Source organism: Patagioenas fasciata, chromosome 12, assembly GCF_037038585.1.
Source record: "Patagioenas fasciata isolate bPatFas1 chromosome 12, bPatFas1.hap1, whole genome shotgun sequence".
Taxonomy (NCBI): Eukaryota; Metazoa; Chordata; class Aves; order Columbiformes; family Columbidae; genus Patagioenas; species Patagioenas fasciata.
Window position 1 is genome coordinate 22,749,802 of NC_092531.1, and position 24,449 is coordinate 22,774,250.

At 39.4% G+C, this 24,449-nt stretch overlaps 1 protein-coding gene across 7 annotated transcripts in view; it reads right to left on the reverse strand.

Annotated features, from left to right (window-relative positions):
• The window catches only part of ADAMTSL3 (ADAMTS like 3), a 180,380-nt gene that overhangs the window by 36,026 nt on the left and 119,905 nt on the right, over positions 1-24,449 (reverse strand). For all 7 annotated transcript variants that reach the window (XM_065847389.2, XM_065847391.2, XM_065847390.2 and 4 more), the window contains exons 11-17: positions 22,661-22,799; positions 21,052-21,102; positions 16,755-16,959; positions 15,733-15,880; positions 14,650-14,734; positions 7,823-8,109; positions 827-956 (exon numbers count right to left, since the gene is read on the reverse strand). In XM_065847389.2, the coding sequence (XP_065703461.1) occupies positions 827-956; positions 7,823-8,109; positions 14,650-14,734; positions 15,733-15,880; positions 16,755-16,959; positions 21,052-21,102; positions 22,661-22,799 (1,045 nt within the window). The remainder of the gene's footprint in view (positions 1-826; positions 957-7,822; positions 8,110-14,649; positions 14,735-15,732; positions 15,881-16,754; positions 16,960-21,051; positions 21,103-22,660; positions 22,800-24,449) is intronic.

Below are 24,449 nucleotides of genomic sequence, written 5' to 3' on the forward strand. Positions count from 1 at the left end.
AACCATTTGCAGACAAATTCAACTCCGGCATTTACTTTCACAATGCTCCTTCAGCCTGTTGGCAACCTGCTGCCGTTTACATTTATAAATGTAAATATGTAAATAGACCTTTCTTACATTTACCAAACTTCCTTTAAATGTGTATATGTTTTCTATAAAACATCCTGTTCCTGTTAACTTCTTCCCTGCATTTTGCAAGAGGAGGTTTCTGCAAATATGTAGAAACAATATGCAAAGGGATCAGGGATGTCAGGGATCAGAAGTGGGTAAATAAGGCAGCACGTGTCAAAATTTCACATATGGCCCTTTCAAGTGACCAAATTAGCCAGGTTTTCTTGGATTGGAACTGCTTTTGTTCTTTTCCCAGGATCTCTAAATGAACATAAGAAGCCATAAGGACTATGTGGAGCTACTAAAGAAGCATGAAATTTAAATAACTTTAAATCATAATTTCACCTTTTATTTTTTTTCCATTCAGTAAGGATAGAAAGTAAATATTCTCTGGTTCTTTTTGTGAAATTGCCTTAAAATTTTCCTTGTACCATTTAAGAGTTAAGGCTGTTTTTCCAACTCTGGCAAATATCTACACAGAAGAGATCTATTTCAGAAAATGTTCCTTATTTTATTAGTGACATGTGAAGAATGGAAAAGGAGTGAAGAAGACCAAAAAAACACACCCAACCCCAAAACCTTGTTAAAGACACAAGTAGTGAAATTTCATCCCAGAGCAACACCACAGCTCTGCAAGTTCCTGAGAAAGCCAATGTTTGTTTAAGTCACATTAACCATTTCTTTGCCACAAGCTGATTTCATTATTACAGTGTACCTCGGAGGGCAAAGCTTCATATTGCAAGTACGAGTCATTGGCGGGGGCCTCTTGGAACTGTCACACAGGGTTTCATTGCTGGCTTGTTTCGTCTCTACGTGCAGACACATTGCAATGGCTTCTTGTGTTCCTGAATTCAAAAGGAAAGAACTTGTGAAAGGCTGAAGGTGGAAGAGATTTCTGCACCTCCTACTCTGGAATAATGCTTGGTAAACATTCTCCAAACACTCAATTAGATAGCAGGCTTTAAAGCAACGTCTCAAAAGGAAGACGGAGGTAGTTTACGTATTTAATGCTCAAAAGATATTAGTGAGTTATATCTAGCACTTCTGTGATATTTAAAAGGCTTGATTTGACATTCTACCTCTCTGAAAACCCACAGAAAATCAGCTGCTCTGTCCAACATCAGCTGCTACATCTGCCTGGTTCTGTAATGGTCCCAAGCCAGCTACTGGCTTCATTGCCAAAATCAGGGTGAAAGTGATTCTCACCTTCACTTCAAGGAGCCAAAGTTCGGAAGAAAAATGTAATTTAAAAAATGCAGAAAACTTGCAAAACTATAATCAGGAGAATGGCTGACTAAACATAGAACCTTTCTCATAGGGGCCAAGAGGTGCAATAGTTTTGCTGAAGGCAGCAAATCTGACCCAGCCTTGAGTTCTCCTCACTTGTGACCATTCTTGGCACTTTCTGATCTGCAGCTCTTGCTACCTGGATCTTATTACTGAAGCATGAAAGATTACCAATACTCACAGTTCTATGAGTCAGAATGAAACGTAATATAAGTTTGCTTTAGAACAAGTCAGCTTAGCAAATACCCATCTTGTGAACTACTTTTATTTTTAAACCTATGTAATTATCCAATTTTATGTCTCATATTTTTAGTATGAAATCCTTGCTCCATTTCAAAGCTCACTTGCATGCACATGAAAGACAAGATTGTTTGTGATGTACTTGGGGGATCCTGTATAGCTGGGATGCTCTGTATAAGCAATTCTAACAATCATAATCCTATAGAACTAAAGAGCACTGAAATAATAAAATACCTATATTTTGCTTCCAGGTAAAATGGCTTTTGAAGAGTCACATTTTAAAGAATTTCAATCCCATCTTTCATGACCTTGTAAGGATACAAATTCGCCCTCAGCAGCGGGTAATGTTTCTTTTCCTTATGACAAATTCTAAAGTTTCAAAGGGAGTTTCATTTTTAACCGGAAACCTTTGCCTACCACTTCAGGGTATCCCCTATGAGATCACTTCAAAACATCACCACTATTGTTACACAAAGGCTACTACCAATATTCCTGCATCTGAGTCGATCATGCATGACAACTGGTTTCTTGGCACCATTGCTCATTAGCCATTCTGAGTTCAGTGGGCTCAATGAAATATCCTACACGGAAAGCTTCATCTCCATGCCAATCTATTTCAGACGCTTCAGCAGGAACAGACCAGCAGCGATTTTCACAACAACATAGATTCCCATTTCTTTCAGGCTCTCTGGGTCCACCTCTAGCTCCCCTCTGGGACTCATTTTCAGCTCAGAAAGACTTTGTTGAATAAATGTTTTGACTACATCTACAAAGTGATGAATTCTTATAGAAGACCTGACCTTAAATATGATTGACAACCTGTCCAGCTCTCTTCTAGCAAAGTATCGATAATTACATGCATTGAGTAGAACATATTTTACTAGTAGGGCTGAGAAGAGTCCTTTAACAGAGAATACCAATACTGTAATGCAGACACTAAAATGTCCCCCAAAAAAAAGACAAACCAGTAAATAAATATTGTTTCTAGAACTCTAGTATTTTACTCCAGACTGACAACCAAGGAAATCAAACATTTTCTGTCCAGTTGCTCCCCACATGCTTAACAGGAGCATCTTCCCTGTCCCCTCACATAGGAAATGCACATCTGTCTACAGGAGTGAAATCAAGATTTAGAAAGTGCCTTCTGTCAGAAACAGAATGACATTAGGAGACAAGCAATCAAGCCCATATCAAGCATCCATATAATCTCTCTTTTAAGCCAAAATCTACCCGATGCTACCAGCCTTCAGTTTTGCTGGCCTCACTGTGTTCCTGTGGGAAAACCACCCTTGGAGGTGAAGCTGCTCTGGAACAGGTTGTCATAAGTAACATCTCCTTAATACCTCACATAAAGGAGGGGAACAAAATGAGATTCCTTCCAGACCATCTAAGTTGGCAATATGTCCCCATGTCCCCATGGGAACATTTTATTTCTAGCATTATAAAAGCTAAATTGGCCAGGCAAATGAACAAAAGGTATATCGTGACCGGGTGACAGGTTTTGACTGCAACTTGCCACCTGGAGGTCATGAAAGCCCCTCTGCCATGCAGCAGGACCCACCCAGCTTAATGGTGTCACCAGGAGCAAACGTCACCATGCGGTGCATCTTTCATTTGACTTCACCACAGGGCACAAACTGCACTAGTGATTCCTTATTGAAGGAAAAACGGTACCGTTTCGATGGATAAGTACAAAACAGATGTTAAAGAGTTGTTAACATGCCGCGCGCCCCATTCCTGTGCCTTGGTTCTCAGTTCAAGGACTCGATTTGATTGATCAAACACACACTTAAAGGATGCAGCATTTGCTTGACCTTCACTGTCAAAATGTCTTGACAATTAACCAGATTTCTCACCCCCAACTATAATTTTACATTAGTTGGAAACTTCAATCACTGGTAAATTTCTTATTCTATGTCAATTGGAAAATGGAAAAATCTATTATTCAAACAAGCAAAGTTTTATATGTATGACTTTCTTGGCTTATAATATAAACATAGTAGATAATTTAACTAAAACATTATGTATGCAGCAGGGAGCACTAAGTATTTTTACAGTAATCTGATGCACCATTGTAGTAATTATCCTACTATTCAGTGAAATAGAATATTTTCTATTTTAACCCAGCATTCAAACCACATACATTTACATTCTTTTACGAGCTTTTCTGTGCAGTGAAACACACACGGCATGAAGCTGTGTTAAAAGAAAGTCCAGAATTTTGTTTCTGCCCTTTTTAGAGCACAAGAAAAATAGGGGTGGAAAGTTGCTGTGTAAATGGTGGGAGGGTGGATCTATTCTCTCTACCTGGAAGATGAAGGACAGTCGCTTATTTCTACCAGATCTTCTCTGTTGGTGAGTGCTTAAAATTATGTATTATCAGCTGAAAATAACTCAGAAGAAATGCCAAGTCCTACACATGCTTGAGCCTCTGTAAATCTACTGACACTGGCAATGTTATTTATATTCCTTCTGTAAAAGAGCAAACAGTTGGTGTCTGCAGTTACTGGAACCAGTCGTAGGAGCAACCAAATTGCCTACAACACTATTGCAAATGCTCTCAACTCTATATGAGAGTCTCAGAATGCTCGTTGTTTTTCTTAAGAGTCCTTAAATTTGGCTAGAATCCCTTGGTTTTCTAAGAATCTCAGGTTTCTTATAAATAAACTAGTAAACTTTCAGCCATTATGGTGCAGACAAAAGCCTGAAAACACGATTTGAGTGCACCTAAAGCTTCCAAAGCCACAGACTACAGAGAAAACAACAGGAAGCGCATCGTGCACGTATTGTTTAATCTCATTATTCTTAAGCCAACACAATGACTTTGGGAGGCCTGAATAATATTTTTTGAAGCATATAGAATAGAAATAATACTGATTACACTGCAATACCAAAATCTGTCTCTTGAAATGAAGTTTTTTTAAAGAGGGGCCCAGAAAATGTTCAATTTTTATTTTTTTAATGGAAAACATCTCTTTAAAATATTGCAGAGTAGTTAAATGATTGGCAATATTAAAGAAATACTACAGATTACAAGATAAACATTTCTTCTCCTCAGGCATACAATTTATTCTGATCATAACTATTGCTTCTCACTGATAATATGAAAATTATACTTATGTTGGGGGCTCTCACATCAGTGCAAAAGTTCTTCAGATTGCAAAATCAAACAAAACCACCTAAGCACAAACATCGTGGGAAAACAAGGACAAATCCCAATATCCCCCAGCACACAGTTGGATTATTTTCACTTGGGGGTTCTTTCAGTCACTGAAGACAAAATAGATCTCAAGCTTTCAGAATGGTTATGGACTTTCCTATGGGTGTTAAAGGGGACATCTGCTCAATTAGCCTGGACAACTTTTATTGGATTTGTGGAAAGACTGATGAAAGTAGCATTATTATACTAACAGACATAACACAACGTAGCAGTCCTCAAAAGCAGCAAGATTTATGGCACCCAATATTCTGCATTAGAAGCCACGTGGATTTGATGCAGAAACACACAAAATGGCCAAAGACTCATGTTGCTAATGCTCTAGAACCTACTGCGTACGATGAACTGGAAAGTAAAGATTATGTTTGATAATGCCTTGCAGATTGCTCTATCTCTGCTACTCCAATACCTCAAAAACAATGTTTCCATGTGCATTTTTACATCTGCTTTGGAGAGGGACCAGAGGAAAGCTTGAATTAAAAGTCTAGTCTGTATTAGGGTTTAAAAAAAAAAGGTGTGAGTGACAAGCGCTGAAACAGAGATTTAGTCCCTGCTCAAACAGTGGCTGTAAAGCTTCCAGCCTACCTAGACCTGCAGACATTTCCCTCATCCAGAGAGAGTCGAGCACTAGGAAATGGGGGGAGGGAGTTCCGAGGATGCAGAAATCCAGAGGTATTTATTTTAATAGCCACTGCTAGATACATGCATAGTAGAGAAAAATACCTAATATAATTTACATTACACTGGGATATTGCGAACTCAGACAACATTTATTCCTTGTAATGAAAGAGTTCATCTAATTGAAATGAGATTTGAACATAAAACTTAGCAGAAATGGATCGGCTCCTTTGAACTACACAATGGAAAAAATAGTAGACAGTGAGATCATTAGTCAGTACATTGCAATAAGTTGGAAACAGGAGAGATGTCTGGTTCCCTTAAAACTATCGGCAGGTAATTTTTGGTCTGTTTGAAATCCTCTGCCAAGCAGCAAGACCAGAACTGATAGAAGGAAAAAATCACTGCTACCTAAATACCATAACAGCACAGGGACTTCTGAAGCTGTTCATTGATAAAATATCCTGACAACTTCCCACATTTCCCAGGAGCATCACATGAGAAAAATGTCTAGACATAGTACCAGTGATACCACAGAATTCTCAAGAACACCACCAGATCTTTTCTTTCAAACTTCTTTCAATGGATCGTTTCTATTGTGTTTCAAACCAATGGTTCGATTACTATGAACACCCAATGGACAATTCTGGGTCAGGCAACTTCACAAATTCACGGAAGGGCCTGAAGACAACAGAACTCACACTCAGCTCCCTCAGGAACATGGGATTCTGCTCATCAGTCATTTTGAAGTTCCTTCATGCCAGTACATGAAACAAACATCTTCAGTACAGGCTCCTTAAATTACTGGCCCCTTGCACTCCGGCTGCAAGTTTTCATGTGAATGTTTTTGCATGGACAAACTGAACATGTGAAGATGCAAACAACAAAAACATGCACAAACGCAATAGCAGGCAGAGCCTAGGGATTATTTCAGACTAGATGTCTGCTGATGTCCTCAAAATTCAAAAACTTTAGAGTCTTAGAACGCCTCTGACAAAGGTGTTGGCTAAAAAGCTGTATGTAGCAGGGTGAATTTAAGACGGCAGTGAAATGATTGTACCTTTCAAAAATCAGTTGAGCTATGAAAAACTACAAATTCAGTAGTAATGAAAGCAGTGTTTCTGCTTTAGAGCACCATTTCCTCATTTCTAAAAACAATACCCTCATTAAAATGAAGAAACAGACACTCAGTCACAATAGCTGTCAGTACCATGTCATTTTTATACGTATATACTTGGACTACAACCCCTTCTACCTTACCAGTGAAAATGCCCACTGACGACAATGGAGGGAATGGGATACATCAGCTTTTGTGATCACAAGTGTTGCTGTTCCCATGGATCGACCTCACCAGCAAACAGCAGTAGTAAATGAAAAAGGAGGCACTTATCAGCCACTTACCACCCAACCGATGGCATTCTAGGGCATCTCTCCCAACTCCTGTCCCTGAGGTCTGAACTGGTGTATAGCTCAGAGGAGGCTGCTTTCCCTGAGCCCTAGACTGGTTCTCTGCTTCTGATTGTTTCTGTTCTCCTTTTCCTATACTTTTTATTTCTTCTATGGGTACAACTGTCTTCACTTCCCACTGATGTCATCAGTCCTGTCATACATAGGTGTGTTCACAATTCCACTGCCTCCCCTTAACACTTCATAACTCACTTGTGTTTGGTCCCAAAGCACAGTGTGCAGTGGCAACACCAGCAGCCTTGTCTAGTAACATGTACTTAGGACGACAGGGAGATTCAATTACATCCAAAAAGGAATGTGCCTAACTACTTGCAGACAGATGTATGGCACAGAGTTCCTATAGAGTGATATACCATACCGAGACCTAAACAAACTCCTCTTTGATCTTCGTGACAGTCAGACAGAAAACAAGTCTGCTTAATTACAACTTTACATCCCTACTGTACTGCAGAAAAGGCAGCATTTGGAAAGATAAGGAATAATTAACATGGGAATTTTAATTCCAAACTACACACTTTCAGTTCCTAGGAAAAGAAAGATCACCTAACATGCCCATCACTGAGGGATTAAACATGTTGGCACCACCAACTGCCTGGCAGCCAAGACTCCTGCAGCAACAAGACCAAAGCAAGTTGCTCTATCAACAACTTCTTGCACCTTACTTAACCAAATAAAGTCAGTGTTTGAACACAGAATATAAAGGAAACAAAATGGTTTTAAATACTCTATGCAAAACCTAGGAAAATTTAAAACTCGAAGCTATATGTTTCCCTACAGATCAATATAAATATTAATAATTTAGGGTAACACTAACAGAAGACCCAACAATGTCAAGCAATACCATATTCTTGCACCTCGGGATGAGTAACTAAATAAATGTACCTCCAAGACATGTGGCTGAACAAGGAGTAAAACCAATATATTCCCAGTCGTAAATCACACTGCCATCTTCAGCACGTGGAAATTCTGGTGCGATGGGGACAGGATCGCTGTCACACGATGCCTGGTGACAGACTCGTTCTGTTGGTGGCTTCACATCTTCACATTCCTCCTCAGGCAGTTCAACCTCAGTCTGAGTGAACGCGAGAAGAATTCGGCACTTCACATCTCGCACCTGGACGCCATTGCCACACGTGGCACTGCATGGAGACCAGGGTTCGGGAATAAACCTGCAAATAATCACAGCGCAGTAGAAACACTGTCATTTTATTCCGTGTAATTGTGCCTCTTTGCGCACAGTTAAATGTAGCTAAAACACGTAAATGTGTGTTTGCACACAAAGCGGACGATACATAATACTATTTGGTACTTAAATAGAATGCATAATCAAGTGTCTTAAGTCTTTCACTTGCCTCCTATCCCAGGCAATTTCTCAAAGTTCACAAACAAAAATATGTAGGAAAAGAGGAAAAAGCATCATGAGGAACAGGGAAAGCTGTATCCTTTTTAGGGGAAAAGGGACATCACCTAAATATTTTCTCAAAGTCCCTCAGTGGCAAAAAAGGAGAAACTTCATGAAGACCTATCTACACAATATAAAATAGGCCCCTAGGTATGTAGACTTATGCCCAAAGTATATTTGCAGTTGGCTTAAATCTGAGAAAGGCCATCACCTTATGTCATACTAATAATCAGCAACCTGGCGTAAGAAAAGCACTTTTCAAACCTCGCTATCTCCCGTGCACACCACCGCAGGCTGCTGTTCACATTTCATCTTGTAAGAACCTCTCATCTTCAATAAAGAGGTCTAACCGGCTCAGTCTATAATCCATCATTTTTATTAGAAAGCATTTATGCTTCTGATGAGCTATAGTAAAATCTTATTTTACGGACCATGAATTTACTGAATAAAAGGAGGTTTTAGTGTATGATAGTCTCTGACTTTGAGGGCCACGTTAATATCTGATAGCAATTTTCTAAGTGGCACTAGAGTCAAGGGGTTGAATTTCATTAATAAAGTCATCCCGAGTGGCTCTTGGGTACAATTTATAAAAAATCAAATGCAGAGTTTCATACGTCATTTTTTCGAAAGGTTGCAGTTGCTCTTTATGATATATCCAAATGCAGCTGATGATCAAAACACAAATGGGAGATTCAGGAGTATATTTTTGACCAGCATATTCTGGAAGGAAAAATCCAAATTAAGATTCCAAGATTTTCTCCTGATCTTTGATTAAGAATTATCTTTCCCTTTGCAGCAGAAAAACTGTCCTTACAAATACAAGAATGGTTGTGCAAGACAGAAATCAGTATTTACGTTCTACATACACAGTGAGCATAGAAAAATGTCAACACCATGTGGTTGATTCTGTGGACAGTTTATCTTCTCGAGCCAATGACTTCTTGCCAGTATATACAGAGGAAGAATCAAATAGAAGAAAGACCAGATGAGTGGGTAACCCGTAAGGGGACTCTAACTCAGGCCTTGGGGCAGTCACTCGAGCTGTACTTGGGACAGACCCCAGGACACTCTCCTGTGGAAAAGACTGTTCCCCTTTCCTATGGAGGTGACAAGGTAACTGGCTATTCTTTAGGGAGGTGTTGACGAAATACCTTTACAACTCTACTAGGAAGATAAAGAAAGATGTCAAAGCTCACCAGAATGATTTTTAGTAGAAAAGTATTATTGAAACGGTGGATGCTTGTGTCCTACGGGGATAAAATCTAAGTAAATTCCATACTGGTGCAACTCCACAGCCCATCCAGTCCAAGAGCACGGCTGATAGGGGTCAATGCCCAGATGCTGTTGATAACAAATTGTAACTGAACAGAAGCTGGAGGAGCTGCAAAGGCAGGCTTTCGCTTACCCAGCAGATAAACGCAGCTTAACCCTGAAACATCAGATCTCATAGTCTTTTCAAAGACAGCCACGCCAGCTCCCCAGGGCAGCCGTGGCAAAATCACCCTCCTCCAACAAAATGCTTCAGCGTGTGCCTCGCTTTAGGCATATTAGCAGTCCTCTGAAGTCAACAGGACTATAATGTGTCCAGAGTTAAACTTGTGTTTAAGTGCTTTATTGGACCAAGGCCACTGTGCATAGGCTTAACAAAATTATGCCTTTCCTCTCCTTCTGAGTGGAAAAAAGTATAAGTCCATTTGTAGTTATGTATCTAATTGGAAAACGTAAAATTGATGGACATTTATAGTTGAAAAGAGTTGGTTGGTGTTCTGACCGCACCTAACAGTTTACAGTCTGAAAGCAAATAACTTTTTTTGGTAAAAATATGATAGCAGGATACCAGAAATTAGTGTCAGCTTTGTGTATTGTTAGCTGAGTGCATTAAAACATTCCAAAAATAATGTGTGATGCATTCTTCTGAAATTCTGCATAAAGGAAATTTGGAACCACAGCAATCCTTTCATTCAGCAACCAATCGATTTCTAAAGAAACTCAGAAAATTCTAAGCGTTTTTTCTTTGACTTATAGCAAGTCTATATTATAATTGAGGTTTTCCTGTTGAATATTGGTGTCTGGTATTTTTCAGTGAAGTGCAAGATGAAAAAAATGACCCCAAATACTTTTTATTCTACCTTGGCATTTGCTAAACTAGTCACGTGACCAATTAGCTATTAAAATCCTAAATTATAGTACTTTACAAAGGATGACCATGTTAAAGTCACCCTTTAATTACCTTCAACAGAAGCCAATGGAGGCTGTTAATATAAAATTAGAGCAGCGAACTGACCAGACAGTGAGAAAGCCCCAGATGTTGGCATCGTATCTGAAGTCTGAGTTCACGCAGATGATTTAATTTTTATTCTTTATTTAACCTATGCGCAAACAAAGCCTGTGACAGATCATTAAAGCAAACTCCATCAGCCTCAGAAGATACATACATTTTTTGCTTAGTGACATGCACATCACACACCTGGTGATGCTTTAGACACAGTACTGCCTTGAAGCAAATTCACTTTGCCCTTGATGGGCACACACTCAGAGTGATCTCAGGTCAGGATTAAGCGTAAAACACTTGTATTATGATGCCTTGCAGAGCATCAGGAATTTATAATTGAATGGATAGGATGGTGGTAACTGAAAATTTTCTGAGACCTTTAAGTTTGTAGATGAGACTCCTGATTAAAAAAAAAAAAAGGAAATAATGGAAAAATGCAAATCTGAGCAGGCACAACTTTTCACAATCGGCCTTTTTGTACAGTCATTCTTCTCAGTGCAATGTAGAAATCAAATGCTCCTATAATCATTTGCACAGGTATAAATGACGTACACACTTATAGGCAGTGGAAAGTACGTCCATGCTGCAGCGCTACCAGTTTATCGTTAAGGGAAATGTGCGTTCACCTGGCACACTCTGAAAAAGCCAGTGGAGGATGACCTGGAAAATGAAGCAGTGACCTAAACTACAGATGATAAAACTGGGACAGAACAGCCCAACACAACCAAATCATCTCTGAGCTGAAACCTGAACTCAGCACAGCCTCCCAAAGACTTGGAAAACTTGCTGTCTCCTAATATTCCTTTTTATTATTTTCCTCATGCCTGCAGTTCTTGCTTGCAGTTAAGACAGGAAATGCCTAAATCCTGGAAAAAAAGGCTGCTCTTGTGATATTTCCAGTCCAACCCTACAGCGCCAAGGGGCCTGGATAAAACTTTGCAGAAGCATCTCAAACGTTGGCTGCTTGCTGGGGCAGAACTTCCACGCCGTTGGCAGCCTACCCTCCCCAAGCACCACTCTTGCCTTCTTCAAGCAGAACCGTGCTGCCAGGTTTTATCAATCTCGAGTGTAACGTGTTGGACAAAATCACCATTTTCAAAGAAGCGGCAATGGGGACATTTCTGTGAAAACAACTCAAATGCAATGAGCAGCAACCTTTGTGACAGACACCACATTTAGCATTCAGCAAGTGCGACCCCACAAAGCCAGTGATTACATTTTAGCTCAGGTTGCTGAAAAAATATATCAGCTTTTGAAAGCATTTTAGTTTTGTCCTAAGCCATGACAGGGAAAGGCAGCTGAGGTGTCTATTTCTTTAACTTACAATTAATAAAAAGGATGCAAAAACCTTGCCGGAGTTTCTCTGCGAATCCCACTGTAACTAAGAAGGCTCGAGGGAAGAACATTTAAAATAATGATTGGTTTCAACTGTCATCACATTCCACAACTAAAAACTAAAAAGGTCAGGCTTACATTTTTCTTGGCCTCACTTTAAGGGCAGTCATTTTTTATTTTGCTAATAGCACAAAAAAAAGAAGCTTTTGAACATTCCCCCTCTATGCAAATTCAGGACACCAGCCGTGGTAGACCACAGCAGCAGAAGTATTTATCTTTCACAAGCTACTTTCGGCATATCCATCACTTGTGGGTTCTAAAACACAGCTGCCATTATTCTCTTGTTCATTATCAACTAAAACATCACACGAAAGCATAGACAGTTTTAATAAAAGGATGGACTAGAAGTTGGGACTTCATATTGTGGTTTAAGTTTGGATGACAAGAGAATAACTAAAATTAGAAGTTATGGCATTTTACCAAGGAAATCATGAGCCTCCTGCTAGGCAGAGGTGGGCTAGGAGTTATCACAGTGCAGTGTGTAAATTACAGGGAAAAAATTAAACAGATTTAAACCAGAGCAAAATCTTGTTATAATTTACACTCTGGAAGAAGTAACAACCTATTGTTACAGGTTGTTTTTTTTAATCCTAAACCCTGACCCAAAAGCCTGACTCCAGCTAAAACACAGGAGCAGTTAGGGCATGAGATTTTGAGCATCTAGTGAGAAATTGCTCTGTTTCCAAACCACTACCCACACGACCAACAGGCAATCTGCAAAAAGGAATGGGGTCATACATCAGTTATTTCTCATTTCTTCTTACCTACTACCTTCCCTAGAGGAATAATGTAAGAGCAGGTGACAGCAGAAGACAAGTAAAAAGAAATTAAAAGAGAATTTGGCTGCAACGTTACAGCCCAGGGTAGCAGAGTAGGAAACACAGCACCTCTGTAAAGAGGATGGCAGAGGAGAGTCAGCAGCAAGAAGTGGCTGGAGAAACCTTTTAGACTTAGTAGAAGATGCTTCTGGAAAATGTGAGGGAAGGAATCCCAGGACAGGACCAGAACCATGAATGAAAATGAAGAACATCTAGGTCTCCAGAGTAAGTGAGGATGAAAAAAAGATCCGGAAAGTGGCACAGCTGGGACAGGACATGCACTGAGAATCCAAACACGTGGCTGCATGCACACTGCGAGGCTGGGGTGGAATACATTGGTCATGTCTAGGGAGACATGAATAACTGCTTGCTTTGTAAGGACAAGGTATAAGGGAATCCATTACAAAGTTTCTGGCTCAGCTCTGTTATGGTCTAAATACACTCTGAACTAGCATGCTGTGTTTCTGCTGGTCCTCCCTTCTTGTTCTGTCAGTCTGCTGCTGAAGAATCCTAAAAACCTAGAGATCCCATCACCTCACAGTGGCCACAACATGATTTTGTATTGCTAGAGATCATTTTCTTTGCAGCATCATGCTGAAACATCCTTAGAGGAGCCTCACATACCTTCATTCTGATATGCTGACATTCAACATGCACATTTGATTGCATCACCCTCTTTGACAACTACACTATTTTTATATCTTTGCTACTACCCTCCCTGAATCCAGGGCCACCAATTTGGAGAGTGAAATAACTGCTCACAGTAGGTTGACACTTGACTTGAGAGGCTGGAGCAGTGAAAAGTTAAAAGTACAGTCACCATAACTATGCAAACACCTGTTTGGCAAGGGTTTCCTTCTGTGAGTCAGTGCAGGTGTAAAGATTTTATTACTCGTGATCACACCTGTTGGTGCATGTCTGCCAAAAATCAGGAATAGCTAGATGGAGGAAGAAAAATACGAAGTTATGGGGCATACTCTGCTCTCAGAGCAATATAAATCCAGAGTAACTTCAGCAAACTCATCTAAATTATTTTAAACTAACATTGCTACAAATTAGTGCAGAATTCGGCTAAGCACAACAGAATAATGTCTAAAATCTCTCATTAAAAACTTATAGAAATTACTACTTTCTAGAAAGTTACGCACTATATATTTAATATATCAAACGTATACATGAAACATACACAGGGGATACAAGCAATTGTGTAGATGCCCTGACATACAAGGGACAGGAACAAGTGCAGCTGGATTCAAGTTATACTTTCATCCCCAGGACTTAAATGTTGTGAGGCTGCCCCCCATCAGCTTTCAAGGGGACTCGCAAAATCCAGATGTTATTTCACATGCACACGTGTAAAATGTCACAACTTTTCCCCGTAGATTCAGCTAAGCTCAGAGATCAGCAGGTTTTTCTCACTTTCTTTATATGCTGGTCTCACCCCCCAAGGAAATCCTGGCAACCCTACAAAGTACCTCTTAATTTTTAATATAACCACTACATTCCTGAGGTAACGGCAAAGACTGGGATGAAACTGAGTTTACTTCATTTACATCTGCTGAAATGTTTCCACACGCATTAATCAGGGCTTAATTAAGCTAAATTAAGATTCCCTTTGAGTTGCTTGAATGATACAGGGCCATTATAATAGAGTAGCTCTGTGTCATCCAGAACAGGAGCTCCAGAAGCAAAGCTCTTGAGATGTAAAATTAGGAACAGCTCACAACTCAACCCATCACTCAGGGAGGGCCAACTGTCAAAGCAAACTGCACAGCAACATATGCCGAAAATATTTCTTCACTGTGAAAGACAATGTACTTACGTTGGCTCCTCTGAGACTGTTCTTGTCTCTTCCATTTCATGTGCCTGTTTAAACCACGGCAATTTTGCTTCCACAGGATTTTTTTCTGATAGAGGAAACAAAAATAGATTCAGTTATTCCTCCAAAATCAAAGCAATATGTAAATGTTAGCATTATACACCTTAGCACTTTACATTGCCTATTGATCTAATGCTTTTAAATAAGATATCCTGGATAATAAACCACAATTTACTAGAAAATTTCTTCATGACATTTAAGCTCCATTCTGACACCCCTTTTTACTTAGAGAGTACCAGTAATCCAATTTCCAATCCTGTTTAATTTCCATTCCTAATCAATATTTTAGTTCTCACATCTTCCCCAAATGCAGGCAGTGCCTAGTAGATTGTAGCTTATATCTCAGTGCAATGGATTGTCATCACTATTTAAGTTTATAGCTGAAAATGAAGCCAGAGCATAGCAAATGTACGCATTGCTCTCCAGATCGACGAGCTTCATCAGGAAATTTTCACAGAAAATATTGGGGTTTGGGTTTAATTAATTAATCCTCTTTAATTTCCACCTACTGTTTTAAACCTTAGCAATTCTTTCAGAGAACATTTGTCAATTTAAAAGGCCCGTAACAATGATGTAAATGTGCAGAATTGGACGAGAGGCACAGAAACCAGTTTAATTATAACTTCATGAACTGACGAGGCCCACTGAGAATGCTGAGACATTTAATGAGATGCAAATGAACAAGATCCCAGGTGATATAAACAGTCTATCATTTCCATTTCAAGCATTATTGAACAACTTCTCCTCCACATGTTGAACTCATTAATTCTGGTTTTCTCAATTTGACAAGGCTGTATAGATTTAGTTAGTATGTTCACCTCATGACAGTCTGGCCACATTATCAGCAAAAAATACCAGCAGGGCACATTTCCTAGCACCAATAATTAAAATGCTTGGTTCTGCCAAGACTGAAATAAGTCCTAGTAAATTCCAGCTTCTGGCATTTCTGAAAAAGGTTACCAGGGGCTCTTAATTCTCTTAGCAAAAATGTGAAATAGTAACAGACGCAGACAAAATTCCAGTTACCTTTTGGCTTGTAACATGGTATTGGCACGATGCACTCTTCTTTTATGTGTAGTTTCAGTTGTGGATTACAGCCACCGACGTGTTGCCCGCGGTGGTCAATACACAGCACCACTCGGTAGCGCAGGCCTCGGCCACAGGTCACTGTGCACTGCAGGACACAGAACAACCCCCTCACGCTCTTTCTTTTTTATTATATTTACAAATACTGTTAAAAAAAGCAGGTTAGAAGTACCGATGATTTGTTCACTGAAGTTTTTCCACAATCAGTCAGGTATCAGAGACGTATGAAATTTTCCCTGCATTGCTAGGTGAATGAAGAAAAGGTTGATGCTGGAAAAAATGTCTAAGTTTTGGGAAAAGAAGTGATTTCTCGGGGTTCTGTTAAGCTTATCTGATTGGCAACAGCCTGAAACAGAGGTGGCTGTGTACTGAGAATGTGCTCTCAGTGGTCATTTGCAGTTACAGCTGGGTCAGACGTGCTGCAAGAACAGTTTCTTTACTGTATATCAGTGATGTCATTTGGATGAACTAAGGAATGATAGAAGTGCTGAGCTATCTGACTGTATCAGATAACCACAGCCAAGATAAGTTGGCTTCGTGTTCTTGTTACTATAATGAAAGGTAAGAATGCTGGAAAAATCAGACTTGCAGACATGTCAGCCCCTAGACAGACACGCCTTTAGCTATTATATGCAGTGGAATATTACATTTTTCAAGAACTGAGAGACAAACGACCTAATTGCAAAGGGGCCTGACCTCTGGCTCTAATTTCTCCTCCATGTAAAGGAGGAATTCAGCAGGCATAAATAATTCTATATGCATTTTTCTCCACAAAGACATGTTAACATTTTGATTATCAAGCCAAATTATTTTGCGTGAACTTCTGCTAGTAAGTACTATGAATTACGCCTGCAGGGCTATATTTTTTTAATAGCCCTGTGCTCACAAATACATGGGAACACAAGAGTAGAGGCTTTCTTTAGAAAACAGGAATAAAGGTCCAAACTACTTTTCAAACTTACTTGAGACCATTCCATCGCCACCCATTTAGGACAATCAAAGAGATTGCAGGTTTGAATGACTTTGGGCTTAGGGGCGTACATGCATTTCCACTCTTCCACTTGCAGTATCTCTCCATGAATTGTCTCCTCCACACACACAAAACTTCTCCTCTGAATGCCACCTCCACAGGATACTGAACATGCAGTCCAAGGGTTATTTTCCCACCTGGAAAAAGAACTCACGTATATTAAAAATAAGGCGATTTTTTATTCCGCTAACCTGTGTTAAAACTAAAATACCGTATCCAACCTTAACGTCATTAAAACCCACTGACAGTTTGGTCAGTGGATTCTTACCACGCACTGAATATAAATACATTGAATTACAGAGCTACCTTGCATTATTCCAGGCTTAATTTCATGCATAAAATGAAAACTAGAACTATAAATTTTAATACATTTCCCCAAATACCAGAAAAATCTTATTCTTATACATGACTTAAAGACCGTAATATACCGAGTTCAATTACTGGAGTGATTTTACTTGCAAACAGTCTAAATCACCTAAATAGAATATTTTTCACAGTTCATTTATACGGTTACATACACTCTTACTACCATAGCCAGAGACCAAGGAGCACATGTACTTGAGATTACGTGAAGTCCAAAGACAGAGACAGCTCTGGTTGTGCTGACTGAGGGGTTCGTACCCTCATCACTGCCCACATCATTCAGATCACCCTTAAAAAACAAACTGTTCATGAAAGAATTTTTATGGGAGCTCTCATACTTGTTTTGGGTAAACCCAGCCATTTTGTTTCATTTCAGACTCTCTTCATCCATAAGGACCGTGAACAAATTGAATTGTCACAGGTACCATTTGGCTGGCCATCACTGCAGTTCTGCAAGGGTTTTCCACCCTCATTAAAATGCTGTTGAATTAGTTTGTATTCGCACTTTCCAACTTGCTTCAAGCAAAAGGCGGCTCCTTATCCAGCCCAGCTGCTCTGGCTAACAGAGCCCCCCAAAGCAGGGGATGAACAGGTGGAGGAAAACTCACACAGCCCTGGCAACCAGCAGAGCTGGAGGCACCAGCACCCAGAGGGATGATGAACAACCTGTTGGGAGGGAATGTCTTCAAAACAACCATCTATCCATGATCTTGGACCCAACTACTATACAGATGGAAGTTGTTGCATCGTCTGAAGTGACAATTACATGGAGGTTTTGAGGTTACAAAATCTATTTCATTTCTCACTTGGTCTTAGCATGAATGTACATGTAAGCGATTACTTCACAACAAAAACTGGTTTAATAATGTCTTCCTGTCATGTTCAGAGCTAACAAGCTTCTATCATAACATTTGTCTGTAGGCTCCCCTGACTCTCATGCCATTTTTCCTCACCCTTTACCTCCTACCTTTTGCTTTCTTTCTACCACCCAAATCAAAGTAAGCCCTGGGAAACAATTGAGTTCAGCAGCACGTTCTATGGTTCTTCAATGTCTTGTTAGTTTAAAGCTTATTCCTATTGCAACTGCAGAAGCTCAGAAAGCATCATCAACAAAATTATATGTATTATAAACAATGGACTCAGCAAGTACTACAATAATCTCACCAAAATCAATTCATCAAGAGTAATTTAGCCATCACAAAAGAAGTCAATCTCAGTAAATGAAGCAAAAGCCTATAAATTGAAGGTAAATTTAAATAATTACTCCCCACTTTCTATAATACAGCAGGTAAATCGAGGGCGCTTCCTATTTTAAGCAATTCATTAAATTGCCTACAAAAACATATTCATCATGCTTAAGCTCAACAGAAGAATGAGTATGAAACATACGGCAAGCCACGGAACATTAACCATAGAGTACATACCCAAAAGCATTCAGAGCAAAGCTGTATGCCCAGATACTGATATCATATCACAAGTATAAAATACACTTGAAGAACAACAGTTACGCTTTTCTTTGACTTAAACGAATGGCTAGCATTAACATATTTGCTTTAAAAAAATTCAGGAACTAAAGAGCAATTAACTCTTCAATGAATTAGCAGCTCATGGATTTATATATACAAGGTTCACTGTGCTGTATGTAATACTAGCCTCACAAGTGTTTATAGCATAAAGTTTTATAGTTGTTTTTCTTTATCTCATCAGTTTCGAACACACTCCAGATCCCATACTCCCATAAGCATTTTCAAGATGGAGTGAGGTCCATGGCTACTGGGGAAAAGGGGGGTCCTGGGCAAGCAGTCAAGGAGATACTTTCCAGAACCCACAGCTGTCAAGGGATCCTCAACAGTCCAACAAGTCTGAAATAAATGGAGGCATTCCAAAAGCTTTAAAAGAAAATTTTCATCCTGGGAAATTTTTCTATTTATTTCAAAAGAATTCTCCATCTGTAAAAATATTTCAGTGGGGCATTTACAACTCTGGCCACAGGAGAACTCTTTCAAGATCTTGCGGTGTGCACCACGACTTTCCCACAACTTCCCCGTGTGAGTGGGAAAGTGGTGGTAAAGGCCACAAGACTGCAAAGGAGCCCTCCACATGGCCCTCGTCTCATGTGGGTGTGATGTATGACTGCTGCTCAAGGTGAAGGAGCCCATACGGCTCTGCTTAAACGTATCTACAGCACTTTGTTCTTCTGCCTGCTTTGCAAGAACAATCTTGGGTTAACATGCAAGAGACAGGTGAGAAAAGAAAAGCACAAAGAAAAGGTGAAGAAGCCCCAGCAGAACTGGTGCAGACAAATGCGTTGCAGTTACTTGACAGGCAACAGCAGATGGAAAATACATCCTGCTGCACCGAAGCAAGACTTGCATCTGCGCTGGACCAGATGCACCTCATGACGCAGGTACACAAACTGGCTGTTTCAGCTGCTGGGTTTTTTTCCAGAAATTCCATCAAGAAAAGGTGGTTTTACACCTCTGTCATGTTACTTAATGCACCATCTCAGTGAAACACAGCCTGTTTCCTTCCTGCTGGCACCAGCTCTGAGCCCAGCTTGGCCATGAACTGTCTTACAGTTCTTACTCCTGAGCATCACGCAGGAAGACCATGATACCTTCTGATAGGACACACGGAGGTGTTGAAGCAAGGTGGGCCTCTGCCTGCAGTTCTTGGTGTTTGAAATTAGAGAACCTGCCCACAGCTTTATCGCAGACATAATCTATCTCACCACAGTGTCGTGCAAACGTGCTGAGCACAGTAAAGCACAGAAAGAGGGATTAAATTTCTCTTCCAACTGGTGTCCAAGCCCTGAGAAGTTCAGAAGATTAAATACTCATGTAAATAAATTGTGCTGAGTTCCAGAAGAGATCTGAAGTACAAAGGAACTGGCAGAAGAAGTGGAAGGAGAGAAACACAGAATATAATTATGGAACTTTACAGGATAAAGCTGTAGAGGGAAAAAAAATCCCAACCTATGTATGAAAGCCAAAGTATATCACAGGATAGCAGATCCACAATAAATGTAATTGCTACAGAAATAAACTATGACATTTATATCAGCTGTAATCAGTAGCTCCACTGAGCCGCGCAAGCCTATGATTTCATTCTTATTACTTAATATCTTTACTTCTTTAGAATAATACACATCATTCATTTCATGACATAATAAAGCAGAGGTTCAACTCAGATAAATATGTATCTAACTCCGCCAACTATAATCCTTTACATTAACATAACTCGGCCCAATGTTTTTTAGTCCCAACATTCTTTACAAAATATCTAAACCTTCCAGAGAAGTTCTACATTCTTGTGATTAATTAAGGTAAAATAAAATAAACTGTGCTCTGATGATTTTAGGCAATAGATATTCAGACAATCAGTATCTGTAAAGTGACATGTCAGTCTTGATGTCAATAAATAGAGTGTAGTTCTGAAGAAAAGCAAAAGGGAAAAATAATCTCTAGAATCCTGTAACATAGTGAGACCTGTTCTATAAAAGAATATATTAATTGCTTCTATCTTCAAAATAAAAACCTTTCAAAAAAGAAATATGTGTATTTTAAAGGAGATGCTTTTCTCAGCACTACAGTAGGAGAAGGCTCAGGGGGACAACTCTTCATGCTGAAGTCTTCCACATTGATATGATCAATAACAGCCTATTAACCTCTTACTGTTAAGCTGATCACCCAGAGCACACTGAAATAGATCACAAGCTTCCAAAACGTGTACAGGATTGTTATAAACTTGCTCTCCTATACAGCAAAACAAATCAGAACTTGTTCCATGATCTTAGGACTCGAATAGTATGTTTGCAGTGAAAATCATGCTGATGCTGACACATACGCTATACAGATTATACATACCGAGGAAGTGGCTGGAAGTGATCATAGGGCATGATTTCTTTAAATCCATCACTGTCAACAAGATAAATATTGCATCATTATTTCTCATACTCAAGACTGTACCTCAAGTACATACTTTCATGTGATCATGCTTAAAGTAAGCAACTCCCAACACGAAATGAGGGAATCTTACATTCATTACACATTACCCTTGTGGCAAACAATAACTTGTATAATCCCACCACTGATGCAGGAATAGCAATCTATTCACCATACAATTTCTCCACTTCATACAGTCAAAAAAAAAAAAAGAAAATTAAATGAGCAAACCTTTGGCAAAGAATTTTATTAACAGTGATCTTTTAGGTCTGTGTTACCTTATTAAAAAGAAAATAGTTACATGTATCTGTAACAAAAGATCACTGAGGAATGTGAGTGGCAGTGAAATAAATGCATCACAGGATGAATCCTACACAGATCCTGAATCGTGCTTGAGACCCTCTTATAGCTCTTTATTTGAACTGCCCGGCACAGGGCGAGCATAAAGCCCTCCTTCCAATACTAAGAAATACAGTATTCTATCCAGTAGTATTTCCCTTTTTCTGTCTGTATAAGCTAAATTTGCAAGGAAGAAGCTAATTACACCCTTTCTTTCCCTAACTTTCCCATTCCAGCTTTGCAACATTTGGCACCCATTGCCATTCAACTTTACTGGAGTCTTACAACTCCATATAGTGACCAACTCTCCAGGAAAAAAAAACCCTGAAAGTCAGCACATCTATAACTGTTAGAGGTCACTATCAACAATTATGTTCAACAGGAATGAAAGGAAATGGACAGTTTAGCTATAGGAAATGAAATCCATTGAGAGTGTTTCCTTTTCTTCTTGCATATAACTCTAGCTCGGCCAGCTGGCATGTTAATGTGAGGTTCTGGGACTTGATACTGTGATGTTATTTTAAGATTCTTTAGCACAGCCAGGAAACCTCACCAGACAATCCAAAAGTTAGTTTGAAATACTGTAGTGCAATCCAATACAATTTATGAATACTATAGTCTTTATAATTTGGCAATAATATTCTGTAGTATTTGTACCACAAGTATATTTACGTTGATTTTACAAAAAACTAAACTTTCATCATGAAGTGTCAACTCCACAGTACAAATGAAGAACAAAACTTTTACAGCAGGCAGATGAATAAACCAAGTTAAACCATGTGCAAAGCTGGTACACGGACTGAGAACTGGAGCTACCGTCTGTCTAATGAGAAATCCTGAATGGCAGCATCAATAAATCCAAAAGCAGGCAAAAATCTGCCCTCCGCACTCAACCTCACAAAATGCTTGTACTAATGCTGTACCACTCAGCAAAAGACAATGTAGAATTAGCCCATGAATGGAATAATTGATATTTACAATATCTCTGTATAAAGCGAAGTCTCCTATTCTACAACACTGAAGTGCCACAAATCTACCGGCAGTGGTGCCAGGCACCAGCCTTTAACACGTGCAATGATCAACTAAGATTAAGTAACCCTCAAGATGGAAAGAATTGAAATGAAGTAAATACAATTGCTTGTTCCTTAGTAACTGATTATACCACACATTTAAATTTATCTGTCATACAAACCTAGAAGGGCAGGGATCCATGTTGCATTCCTTCAGCTTGGGCTTTGGCTTCTTGTTTTCTGGATAGTAATGACAATAGTGGTCTGGAACCACACGCTTCAGACGAATATCCACGCATTCAGCTGAATTAAGCTGATAACCTAATGCAGAAGCAAAGTTAAATTTGGGTAATGGAGATAAATAAAAGCAGTTTTGTTCCAAACACCTCCTCCTCCTCCCAGATAATGTGCTGCCCATCAAATTAATTTCCTGTGTTACTCTTGTTTGATTTGCTTTTAAACAAGGAAACACTGCACAGGAACATGCAGGACCAGATCTTCATCTAGAGCAATTCAGCATAACAATTATGTTAACCCGTGTCAGCACTAGATAAGACTCTGTCACGTTATTCTCATAACATTCCAAGTGTAAAAGTATACATATTTTCATGTGATGCTGGAGCAGCTCACCTGTCACAGAGGCAAACCTACAAGGTCATATGGTTCTACTACATGTTCCACACTTGATAACTGCCCTCTCTCCAGAAGAAGTGACCATTTATGTTAGAGAGCTATATTACACAGTCATGCATGCTAACAAAAAATAAATACTTAAAACAGAAAGCCAGAGGAATTGAAGATGAGATCCAAAAACATTGTGAAGTTAAATTGTGGAAAACCAAGAAATAGTTTCCCAGTTGAAGAGCCAACAAAAGAAAATTTGAAGTAACTATTTGGAGGGAAAGAAAAAAAAAAGACACTGATGTTGAGACTGGTTACATGAAGGGATCTGAGTTTTATAAACCACTAGGTTGGTTTCTTGGCTAAGAAAAAAAGACTCATTCAAAAGAGCTGAGTTGGACTTAAAATGAGGAGAGGAGGAGGATGTTCTGGTATGCGCAAAGAAAAAAAATCTGAAACCACAAGAATTAAAATCTAAATAGAGTCAATAAACTAGCAGCACAAGTTCCAGTGTCTACTGAAAATGCTGAGTATCATATATCAATGGCTTCACTTGTGTGTCTCTTGGCTGATTCAAAGCATCATCAAGCATGAGAGTGATAACCATGAAGAAGAACTAAGCAGTTCCAGTACTCTAAGCATGTGTGTTCCACTTCTTGTAAGTACTGAAAGGACCCAGAAGATGTGCCACTTGCAAACAAGATGAACATACTTGTGAACATTCTTGCCCGACTGTGCTTTCCGAGATGCCTGCCACACTCCCCCTTCCCACACATCCAGATTACAGAATTAACTGTAGATGCCACATCCAAGTGAGTAATGGTGGTGCACTGATTCCATATCTCAGTTATGAGGAGCTTTTTCTTTTATTGCCAGTGAAAGATGCCAAACAGACAATCTGGAAACTAAATCCACTTTAAGATAACAGGTTAAAGCCAGGCAGCTGCAATACAGTTTCTCTGCGTGCCTCAGTACTACAATATGCCCTTCCTAACACTACTGCTTTTCACGGGTAAAGCATTAGCTTTGTTTCTGTGCTGCTTCAGTTCCTGGCCTCTCTCAGGACTGCCATCAAGAACGTCAAGTCCTGTTGAGAAAGGTACCAGTTTCATATTATAAAATGCAAGGACAAAGTACAGCATTGAAAACACTGTCTAATTTCAAAGAGATTGGTGTGTAGTTGTAGTCGTCAAACCATAACGTGAGCCGAAATAAGGCTGGATTTGAGGCAGTAATTTGAAGGTAAATGTGTCCCCTAAGTTACCCAGGGTTTACATGCAGTCCTCAAAAATAACTGCGAAGCTTTACACTTCTTCCCTCGTCAGATAGGTTAGGGAAACAATCATAAAT